Raw genomic sequence first — 12,320 nt, forward strand, 5'->3', positions numbered from 1 at the left:
GCTTTAAAGCAAGGGTGGGTGTTTGGTGAGGCTGGTGGGGTTTCCATTAGGAGCAGGGAGCCTGACCCGCAGGACCACCTCAGGCCCTGGTTGTCCTTATGCAGAGCTCCTGAGACTGGAGCTTTAGGCCCCGGTCTGTCCTTTTCATCCCTCTTTCTTTCTGTTCTGCTCCCTCCGTGAGTCCCAGAGCAGGACCTGATGCCCGGGCAGGTGGGCAGGTGGCTGAGGGACAGGTTTGGCAGGGAGGTGAGCTGTGCATGAGAAAGAGGGCGGTGCTGGGCATCCAGCCTCTGCCTGTCAGGAGGACCTCTGCTCAGGTGCTCCTGGGTGCACAGGCACTAAGGTGCCCTGCCCCTCTGCTCAGACCCTGCACCCCAGATCTCATTGGCTGTCCCTACCAGAAGCAGCCAGCCTCCCTTCCTTTGCTTGGTGTCAGTGCAGTCGGGGGTTGAACTAAGGCCTACAGAGACCCTGGGCCCTGCTTCTGCCCCCTCGGCCACACCCACCCCAGGGTGTGGAGCACAGTCCCTGTCCCAGCCCGAGGACAGATGTGCAGACTAAAGAGGAAGAAGGAACTCGAGAGAGCAGCAGAGAAACTAGGGGTGCATGCAGCCCTAAGAACATGACAAGAGTCGCACACTGCCCTGAAGTCCCACCTTTTCCATGAGCACTTGGTCTGGAACGTGTGAGGGTCAGGGGGCAGCTCTGTCCTCTGACTTCCCCACCACCTTGTTTTCACCCAGCAAAGCTACCTGTGACTATTGGAAATTCAGTTTTAGGGTTTGCAGAATCAACTCCAAAGACACTAAGATGCCGCCAGAAAACAAACAGCATAAGAATCAAGACTCAGATAAGGCGAAAGCTAGGTCACAGGAGCATCCCTGTCATGTTCAGGGATAACAAAAACTGCCACAGTCATAACACAGCCTCGGCCACCCCAGGTGGGGGGACAGGCAGGGTCCTGGGGCCAGAGCTGCTGCTTGTGACCACTGTTTCCTTTGGGGACGGTCAGGACTTGGATGCTGCTTCTGCTGTGAGCCACACTCGGGCCACAGGTGCCCAGCAGGTGACCAGAATCAGAGCAAGGCTTGCCATTCTCTGCAGACCCTCAGTTACTGTGAGCCTGGCCAGGCCCCTTCTCACTCTGTGTGGCACTGGAAGGGGGTTACAGACGTTCCGCTCCACCCGCAAGCCCCAGCCATCACCCCAAACCTATTGTCAGCCTCCTCCCTGCACCACAGGTCCCTGCAAGGCCGCGCTTTCCCTGTGTGTGTGTGCTCCCATCTCTGGGTGCCCTCAGCCTGGGTATGGAGGGACTCACTGCCTGGAGAGCAGGCTGTGTTGTCGCCTCGAAGCCCTCCTGTTGCAGATGTTTTGCTTGTGTTTTTGTATCCACACCTCCTCTCTCAGGAGGAACCAGGGCTGCACCCCAGAGCTGAGAGGTGTGTGGGCAGGGATGCGTGCCCATCCCCAGCAGGCACTTTCTCAGCTCTCCCTGCAGCTGAAGGAACCAAACCCTTTCAGGCTAGAAATCCCATCTGATCTAAGGAGGACTCGGTAAGGGCTCAGATGTCCGCACTTGCTTTGTAGTTGTTGTCCTGACTGTTTTCGAGAGAAGCCGCCCACGCTGTGGAAAGGCTGTGTGCAGGGAACAATCGAATGTTAGGCAGGAAGAGCCCAGCAGTCACGTTAGCGGCGGGCTCTGCACTTCTCTCTCGAGCACCTGTCCCTGCTCCTGCTCGCCCTCTGCTCGAGCACTGTCTGCTGCCTCAGGAACATTCATCTTTTCATTCCCGATCACCGTTTGAACTCGGTTACCACATGGTAGCTCTCCCTTTAAGTTCTCGCAATACTAGGGTCCAAGTCAGTGAGAAAAGCCTGAAACAATGGTGAGCTCCAACCGTTCACTGCCAAGGAGCCGGCCAGTCTCAGCCGAGGACCGGCCCCACGTGGAGCGCCCTCAGTCTGGGTACAGACCCTCACTTTTCTGCGGACACAGCAGAAGCCCACACGCACGCTCCGGCTTTCACAGAGTGTTCCTTGTGGATTATCTTGCATAATCTCTAACACCTGTGAGTAAAGAGGAATCCATGTGTAGTGATTCTCTTCCAGTGCTTTCTAGGCAGTTTTGTCTATGGAGTTCCAAAAAGCTACTGATTATTTTAGTCTAACAAGAATAGTTTACACACTGATGCCATGAAAAGTCTGCGAGAGTTTTCCAGCGCAGAGGCCACACTGCCGGCGTGTGTCGTTAGCCGTCACCTGGTCCCCGAAGCCTGCTGAGCTCTGTCCCTTTCCCTCCTTCATCGTCAGGACTAGAAGCACCTGACCCAGGATCCCAGATGGGCGAGTCCCACGTTGATGGCCCCTGGCAGGACTGCCAGGGCCCTTTGTGACTTTGGGACATCTGGGTCCCAGAGTCCTTCTCTGGAGCAAACACTTAGTTGGTTGAATAAAGGCTGAAACCAGACTCTAAGAATCTACATTAAAAAGTCACTAAGCAACATATTTTTACCATAGTTAATTTGTTTAACCGAGGCATTTGAAAATCAATTAAACAAAAAGAGAACATAAACTTCAGGTGTTCTAATGTTTTGTTGTAGGCTATCATATCAGACAAGGATGAATGATTAGTTTACCAGCACTTGTCATGTTATAGAGATTATAAATTGACAGAATGACACTTGATTCTGATTTGTAAGTCACTTATAAAATACTCCAAGATTATACTTATGATTTGTAAGCTGAGGTTATAATGAGTAACTCAGAAGGAGAAGAATAAATCATGCAGATGATTCTTGTCACTCACAATGATGCCTAGTTGTGCACCTTATTTTTAAACTATGTCATTTATTTATGACCATATGAAGTTTAAAATGCTACCAGTCCTCTTGCTGTCTTGAAGTTAAATGACTAACAAGAACTTTGTTAAATTAAATAAATTTAACGTGCACCGTATTTCTAAGTCAAGTACTGGAAAACAGTTGATAATGTAAAGATGTTTATCAACTGAGTAAATGTTAACCTGAAAATCTGAAGACATTGGAAAGATGAATCTGTTGTCTCATTTCACGTTAAGCACTGATGATTCAAGACTTTAGGTAAGGACCCTATAAGACTGATATGTGTAAACAAGCAGTTCTTTCCCAGATCCACTTTTTTTTTTTTTTTTTTTTTTTTTTTGTACCAGAGATCAAACTTGGGACCTTACACTTGGGAGGCAGGCAGCGACACCACTGAGCTAAATCCCTGGCCCCCAGGTCCACTTTAGAGGGTCCTTTGTGGAAGATAAAACTCTCTTTGTGGTCCTATTTTCATGGCATTGGCATGGACCTTTCGGTACTTAGATTTTCACAATCTTTGTAAAATTTTGGCCATTAAGAACTTCAGTGACTTCCTCTTCCTTTTGGTTTTGCAGTTGGACTCTTGGAGACAGGCAGTCTCTATTTCCTCCATATGGAGCACGTACCCTCTGGGAATGGGACTGTTCAGGGCTGAAAATCCCAAAGATGATTTTAAGTGTTTCAGCATAGGAAGTAAAAGGAAAATTCCCTTCAGAGGTGCACTGTGCTCCTTCTTCATCATATGTGATGTGTAAGGGTGTGCGCACACTAGAGAGTGCTTTCTTCAGGTACTAGGATGTGGGCCATGGCTACATGGCGAAGCCGGAAGTCCTATATGAATTATGCCCCAGTGGGATTTACTCAGGGCGCCTTTCCCCCTTAGGAAGAGGAGCAGTTACCTGGTCTTCTTATGTACAGCAAGCTACTGACCCATCCACTCTGACAGTATACACAGATCATCTGAGTTTTACAGAAACCATCGTTTCTCTGAGATATGGACATGCTTCTGAAAGTGTGTCATTCTTTTTATTTTTCAATGTGATATTTTGAGCAATTTCAAGTTGACCAGAGGTGCCCAGTACTTCCCTGCCCTGTCTCGTGCAAATATGTGAGTCCAGCTCCCAAATGAAACGCTTTATGAAGACGTGATTCCACCTAACATTGCTTCCACTGGTCAGCAACAAGGAGTGCATTGTGTTACCTTCACCCCTTGGGGCACCCTTTCTTCAGCGCACTGGTGTGTGTATCTGTCATCTGTCTGTCTGTGGTCAACACTGTGTGAAAGTTCACCAGGAAAACCAGTGAACCATGCCCTTGTGTAGTGTGCACTGTTGATGCTTGTAGAATACTCCACGCACTGCTAAAGCATGAGTGAAAACTTCCCGTGAAGATCAGGGTGTACAAATGGGGTTTTTCTTGATTGTCCTCCTTTGGGAATAGACAGTTTGCTTTTTTATTTAAGGTTAGGGTTAGGCTTTATTTCATTTTTTCCCTAAAGTTTTTATTAGCAGCCGTATTTGGTACATTAGAGGACTCATTTCCCAGCAGATTACTATATTTGAAGCAAAACAATAGTGAGAGCAAATTGCTCATTCATCTCAGAGCAGCATAATCAAGAAGGGACTCTGGAGCACTGAGTCACAGCATGGACTTCTCTGTCCGGGAGCAGGGTCTGCAGAGCAGCTGCAGGCAGACGGTGTGCTCCTAGGACGCTTCTGCTGGCTCCTGTGGCCCCGGCTCTGTGTTCTGTGCCATTGGCTCAGGGGACAGTGCGGCAGGGGAACGGCAATGGAGGCACGCCTGCGTTCCCACGTGCGCACGCAGGTGTGCACAGGTGTGCGGTGTGCAGAGAGGAGAGGGAGGCAGTGATGAGACGTGGGATGTCCACCCCTGCACGGATTAGTGTAGGTCTCTGAGCATCTAGTTTTCCAGGCGTGATGTGGCACTGCCGACCTAAAGCCGCCAGCCCTGAGGGACCGCAGCCCAGGTCAGCAGCCTTCCTTGTTTCCTGGGGGTTTGAATTCCCTTCTGTGTCAGACACGTGTAAAACTTTTGCCTTGAAGTACAGGATGCAGATTTTTGGTACGCCAAATATTTTATAGGATTCACAGACACCTGGAAAACATTTGTATATCTGAAATCTATCATTTCTGCCAGACTGCAAATTCCATTTTCAAGAAATTGTGGGTTAGAGAGACATTTCCTTTTGCAAATGATCCTTCATACTCTGAATCCCATTAGTCACAATCATGCTTGGAAGGCTTATTGATCTGGGATAAACTCTTCACAGAGTCTCTTTCTAATTATCTCAGTAATGCCCTGCTATAATCTAGCTTTACCAAAAAGCAGCACTAGAACACTCTTGGTGTATAATTAAATATTTTTATTACTAATGTTTTTGTTCTACTGAGGCTTTAACACAGGACTGTTACACTGAGTCACCTCAATAGCCCTTTTAAAATATTTTTGAGAGAAAGTCTCTCTAAGTTGCTTAAGTTGGGCTCCAATGTGAGTTCTTCCTGCATCAGCCTCCCAGATTGCTGGGGTTACAGGCACGTGCCAGCATACTTGACGATTATTAATACTATTTTAAGATCACATGTCATCATTATATACATTTGTAGGGTAAGAACACTCACTCTTTAATTGGCAAAACATTTTTGATTATCCATAAATAGAGCTTGGATCACTGCGCTGGGCTCTAAAGGCTACAGGTTAGAAGAGCGTGCAGTTTACGAAGACACACACCTGAGCAGCCTCCCTTGCTTTGTGTATTCGGCGAATCATGTGTGGAGCACCTGACCCACTTCAGGGCAGTCCCTGCCCTTGGAGCCCAGTAACCCTTGGATCTGGCCTGGTCTTGTTGAGGCAGCACCCTCGGTGTTCGGGGAGCGGTACGGAGGGGACTGCGGCACTGCAGGGAGGCTCTCCCGAGGCTGGGATGCAGTCCTGGCCTCTGCACTCTGGGAGCTGCACTTTTCACACCTCTCTGGTGATGCTGTCTGAAGCCAGCGTCCTTCTGCTGTGGCCCTGGGTAGCCGGTGGGTGTATTGTGTGTCACCAGTTACCTCTCCTCTTGCCCCTCTCCGGAGCTCTCCAGTGTCCTGTGATGCGCTCCAAGATGCAGAGTGATGGCATGAGCAAAAATGGTGAGTACCCATGGCGACAGATGGCGAGCCTCAGGACTGTGACGTGCCAGCAAAGTCGGGGTTTGAGCAGTGTGTCCTGTTGTCAGCTGCACGGTGCCGCGCGAGGTTGAAAATGTAAATGCACAAATGTCCTAGATATGTGCATGTGCAGTGCTGCCTCGAACGCACTTTTCTCCCCGATTCTGGTTGCAAACCAAGCTGGACGAGAACTGGATCACATTTCCCCACAGGGTCAGCACTGAACCTAACCATTGCGTGGTGCTCCTCCAACTCGGTTTGCCCCCAAAATTGTGGAGAGAATCGAATTTACGAGTCAAGGCACCACCATCTGAGAAGTGCGTGTGTGTGTGTGTGTGTGTGTGCGTGTTTGGTCTGTGGCTACCGCAGGATGTGACACCTTAGCTCTTCTGAGTTTCTGAGCTGAGAGATCCTGTGCCTTTGTTTGGATTACTGTAGCATAAATACCGCTATAAGACACCTAGAAGGGGAAAGCTAGGTCGAATGGAATCTCTAGCTTTCGCTTGTGAGGAATCTCCGTGCTGATCTCCAGAGTGGTTGTACACATTAGCGTAGAAAGTTCCTTTTCCTGTAGCCACACCAGCATTTGTTATTATTTGGTTTCTTGATGACGGCCATTCTTTCTTCAGTGAGGTGGAATCTCGGTGATGTTTTCATTTTCATTTCTCTATTGGCCAGTGATGTTGAGCATTCTTCATGTGTTTATTGACCGTTTGTACTTCTGAGAAGTGTCTATTCATTTCAAAATTAAAAGAACATAAATAATATAGTGAACACATTTAAACATTTAGCTTTCCTCTTCCCTGGAAATACTCTCATGGTAGAGATTTCTGCAGACGGCTCTGCTCCCTAAGTGCTGAGCTGACCCCGCGGCACTACCCCACTGCTTTCCTGAAGGGTTTTGGCCAATTCTGTGGCTGTAACTGAGCCCTCCGTGTGACTGCTGTCCCACACAGTGGCATTTTACTGAGAAAGTGTGCCATTTTCTACGAATAACAAGGAAGCTTCATCCCTCTAGGCTGTTTAGTGTTCAGCCCATGTTAGGGAGACAAACTCCAACTCTACAGAAAGTGTATGGGTCCTGCAAAAGGTACCCTGACTCACCTCTTTCCAAGGGGTCCCCTCACATCTTCTGGGGGTCTCATTCCACAGCACAGGGGCTGACCACTCCCTAGCTCTCTTCCACCTCATCGCAGGGCCAACCTCTGTGCACCACACAAGCTTGTGCCACCCTCCCGCCTTTCCTGTCCTCTTTGTCTCCGGTACAGAGAGAGAAAGTCTAAAGTTTGGGTCAAGTGCTAAGGGTTCACATGCTTCCCTGAAATCCCACCTCCTGCTGCTGTGAAGCACTTCTTCCTGCAGGAGTGGCCTCCCCGGAAGGCTTTTCATCGGCTTCTCCACCTTTTCCAGGACCATTTCTTTCTCAGCGGATCACTGAGGGCCCTCATGGGTCCTGAGTAGCACTGGGACAGGGATGCACACAGGGACACTCTTCCTGTGTGTGGAGGGCTCCTGTCAGCCTGTACAGGTGACGGGGTGACACCCGGGCCATTTAGCTTTGGGAAGGCCACACCACCAGGGCCCTCGCAGACAGGTTAGCTAACTCTGCAACTGACAGACAAGATTTATAACCCCACAAACTACAAGCCCCATGTGTTACCTGTCATCCTCCCTGGAGTTCATGCAAAAAACAAACATTTTCATGAAAAGCATTGCAAACTATGTATAAGATATGACACGGGCCAAGAGTAATTGGTAGCTTCCTGATTCCACAGTTCTATTTTTATTTTCAGAAATACTAAATTTGAATGCATTTTCCTATTTCCTTTTACTGAATTAATAACTTAAACAAAGCAGCACAACTATGGCACTTGTTTTCCAGTTAGACGCACTGGGTCACGGTGGTAGGATGTTTCCTGTTTTCCTCTTGCAGTTGAACGGTGGGCACAGTCCATTCGCACTTGGCATTCCTTCTGGGCCCTTCTAGTATTCATTGTCTTATTTTCATGTATGTGTGTGTGTGTGTGTGTGTGTGTGCACATGCGTGTGTGTCTTAATTACTTTTCTTGTTGCTGAGACAAAATACCCAACACCCGAAGTTAAAGGGGGAAAGGTTTATCTGGCTCAGTGTGTAGAGGTCTTAGTTCATAGTCTGCTGGCTCCAAGGCAGAAGGGCATGGCAGGGGAGAAATGATCCATAGCAAAGCAAAGCAGATAGAAGACAGCACGCAGTAAGCAATTAGAGGCAAGTCTTGACTCTCTGTCCCTTATGTCTGATCCAGGCTACCCACCCTTCCAGCTGGTACTGCTCGCACCCTTAATCCTAGCATCACATGCTTGATCTCAGACTACACACCCAGGTCCAGCCACCTCTGAGAAGCCCCACCTAAGACTGCGTGAGGCTTTGGAGGGACATCTGGATACAAACTTTACCAGTGTGTTACTGAGGTTGGACCTAGCACCTTCGAACTGACCCACATCTCCAGCCCTCTGTACTTTCTAATCCATGACAGGGTCTTTCTAAGTCATGAAATTGACCAGACCAGGCTTGAATTCTTAATCCTCCTGCCTTTGCCTGCCAGAGTGTTGGGATTACAAGCAGGCACTGCCACACCCTGCTTTGCTTATATTTCTCATTCAATTCTGTCATATACTTTCTTTCAAAGACAAATATTGTCATATTTTTGTTATATGCAGTATTTTTTCTAAAGTACACGGTAAGTACTCACAAAATGCATGTAGTTATAATTCTAATAATTATTGCTTTCCCTTTTCAGAATGGCACCTGACCACTCAGATAAGACATATTTTACTGTTATATGTAAAAAGTCAGTTTTCAGAAGCTGCATGTACTCATGTTCCTCCTCTGAACTCCAGACTCTGGTTGATGACCTCGAAGCTGTCCTCTGTCATTTCAGCCTATGAGTTACAGAACTGCCCGGAGCCGCCCCCCTTCCAGAACGGGTATATGATCAACTCCGACTACAGCGTGGGCCAGTCCATCTCATTTGAGTGCTACCCGGGGTACATCCTGATAGGCCACCCTGTCCTCACCTGTCAGCATGGGACCAACAGAAACTGGAACTACCCCTTCCCACGGTGCGACGGTGCGTTCCCCACTCCCCCTGGGGCAGTGAATCCCTGGAGAATGATAGTACATTAAATGGGAAATGATCATCTCCAATAAATCTTCAGTTTAATCCACAAATATTTATAAACCATCTCTGTTGTTATCCTCACTCCACTTGGTGTTTCAGGAGTATGTCAAATGCCAAAATGTTAAGAAATTAGGCAGCTCTTGCTCTCAAGGAAATTCAAAGAATAGCAAAATAATAAGCACGCATAATTACCGTGCAGCCCAGCACCAGGAGTGTGTTGACCAGTGGGAGAGGGGAAGGATTGCAGCAGTGAGTGCTATGGTGGGGTTGGATCAGGGTGGGAGATCTGAGGAGAAAATGGTGCTTACTGATTGTTTTTCTAGTAATTTGATCTTTTTAACTTTTCTAATAATCAGATCTGGAGTTTGTTTCAGAAATGGACTTTATCTGGTTGTGCTCTGAAAGGACACATAGTATTTTGCTGCTTTAAGACAGTGGGCCCTGCAGGGCAGGAGGAAGAATGGGCAGAGGGGCAGGGCCGAGCAGTCCTAGGGAGTGCGGAAGCCCTGGGCTCAGCCTTGCATGCACTGGGGACCTGGGTGGGGAGGGCAGTGTGGCCACAGGAGCCAGGGTGGACTCCAGGGTGGACTCCGGGTGGTGGGAAGGGGTGTCCTCTGAGCTGAAGTCAGTTTTAAGCCCTTGTCTGGCCTCCTGATTTTTATGATGACTTGGGAGCCTTCATAGTACCCAGTTGGACAAATTGACGAGGAACTTCGTCCATGACGAGTGTGTATGTGATAGAAAACCCACAGTGAATCCAGTAGCCTCCTGTTATAAATACCGCGCCTTTGAATACAGAAATAATGAAATTAACCACTCCATGGACCTTTGAAATGCTAAACACTTGTATCCCATGGGGAGAGGGAAAGACAGAGTGTGTCTGAATTTCTCCTGAAGATGCACACAAAGCACGTCAGGGACTTTTAAAAATCACATTCTCACTCCATTGCGGATCATTATAAGAACAACATTGAGGAGAAAAGGTTAGCTGTATTTTTTAAATTCCTTAACTAGGTCTAATACTCATTTAACTACATAATAAACTGCATTAAAATAATTTTATACAACTAACTAGTACAGTATATGTATGTATATATATATATATATATATATATATATATATATTTTATATTTTCCCATTAAAACCTTAGAGATTGTCTCTCATACCCCTCTCCACTTGAAAACTTATATTTAAGATCCAGGCCTCAGTGGTATAGCACATACTTAGCATATTTGAGGCTGTGGGTTCAACCCCTAAAGCCACCAAAAAGTAAAAATAAAACTTCATATTTGTGTGTAAATTACTTCGGAAATTACAAGCACTGAATCCTTTTCTTGATTACAACTTTAGCCTGAATCCCTTGACTTCACATGTAAATGGTAGATTCCTTGGCTTGATATTAAAGAGAGATGATTAAATGTTTCATTTGATTTTATTAATTTTCTGATAACCATTAGAGCTCAGAATCATTTGTTAGCGTGAAAATGATGGAACACATGGAGCAGACAGACGTGAGCGAGAGGCCGTGATTCCCACGCCCACTGTGGTGGGGAACCCCAGAGTCAGCCTCACTGTGAGATGCAGCCCACGCCCCAAGGCCAACCTGCAGTCAGCCCCTCCCAGAGGAGCTCACCCGCTCCCCGCTGGGTGTGCAGTAGGTGGTTAAGTGGCAGCTTGCAGTGGAGAGCATCTGTGGGAAAGGTGCTCAGGCAGAGAGTGGGGGCGCCCAGACCTGCCCACGCCTCCTAGACCAAAGCCCTTGGAGCACTGCCCACCTGGACCCCCACCTGGTCCACGGTGCTGGGATTTCTGTCGGGCTCCATAACACAGCCTGACTGTCCACCTGGGCTGCTGTCCCTGATGACCCAGAGCCCCACCCCAGCCCAAGGTGGTTCTTTCTGGCACCACCAGAACCCTGCTGGTGTCAGGGCAGCCCCAGCCCCATGACACCCAAGGGTGCTGAGCACCAAGGCAGGCCCAGGCATCTCTGACCAAATCCTTCACAGACAGCAATATTTAGCTTTGTGTCTTTTCCTTCTATCCAGTGTCATAAACAGAATTTTAAAAATACTAAAACAAATTTCCTGTAAAATTATATCATGATATAAATATTGAAAGAAATTAGAAGGAATACATACAGAATATCCTCAGAAGCAATGTGTGTTTAAAATCCTCTCCATAATAGATTGATTTAAAAATTTAAAAAATAAACAGTAAAAAAACTAAGAATGAAAAGTGCCTTTGTCACCCAACAGTGATGTGCACGGCACATAGGTCACATGTCTGGGCAGCCTGGGCAGACTGCCCTGCACCTGGCCGCGTATCCTCGTTGACCCTTGGTGTCGGGCACCACAGCCATTGCAGCTGCTGCCTGGGGTGAACCACGGAGAGGCATCTCCAGGCGGCCAGCCCTGTGTACCCCAAAAGTCTAGCTAAAGAGAAAAGCATAAGAAATTGCTATTTAAAACTGGCAAATTCACACAATTAATATTACCCTAAATTGTAAGCCACCCATCTTTATAAAGCTATATTAAATCAGTTTGTATGAATATGCTAAAATATTTATATGTTAAGTTGAATAACTCTACTATGTAAGGTTAGTATATCGTAAATTTGCCTAAATAAAACTGATCTAAAGATATCATATTATTAAGATAAGTACATGGAAATGAAAAAAAAATAGATCTTAAAGTAGTGAGAAATTCACCACATTTTTTCCTCCTCTTACCATAATTATAGAGAAAACTTAATTCAGAAAAATGTCTCATCATCAAAATATACTTTGAAAGGCTATGGCTTATAAGTTTATCATATAACTTGATCATTAAGTTTGCCTCTATATTTACAAATATATTTTAAAATTTTAAAGTGTGCTGACAAAATTCTTTTACACTGAGCTGTTCGTGTCATTACCACTGTTACGATAGACTTCTCTTCAGAATGCGCTGTTCTGCAGGCAGAAAGGTGACTGAGGTGATGAGGGTGCTGCAGTGTGCTGTTCTGCCCGCTCCACGGACGCTGGGCACTGGGCGCCTGGAGTGTGACCGGCCAAGCATTTAACCTGCGTGTGTGTCCAGGCCAAATGGTTCTCTTGGTTTTCCAAACCATTTGTTTTTCTCTTCCTCATACTTTTAAAGTTTAGATGGAAACC

The 12,320-nt window shown here is 47.0% G+C and overlaps 1 protein-coding gene across 1 annotated transcript in view; it reads left to right on the plus strand.

The window, feature by feature from the left end:
• Csmd1 (CUB and Sushi multiple domains 1) overlaps positions 1-12,320 on the plus strand; it is a 1,140,625-nt gene that overhangs the window by 1,018,687 nt on the left and 109,618 nt on the right. The window contains exon 42 of the mRNA XM_010620376.3: positions 8,929-9,117. Coding sequence (XP_010618678.1) covers positions 8,929-9,117 — 189 coding nt within the window. The remainder of the gene's footprint in view (positions 1-8,928; positions 9,118-12,320) is intronic.

This window comes from Fukomys damarensis, unplaced genomic scaffold (assembly GCF_012274545.1).
Source record: "Fukomys damarensis isolate Sample0158 unplaced genomic scaffold, DMR_v1.0_HiC HiC_scaffold_18, whole genome shotgun sequence".
Lineage (NCBI taxonomy): Eukaryota > Metazoa > Chordata > Mammalia > Rodentia > Bathyergidae > Fukomys > Fukomys damarensis.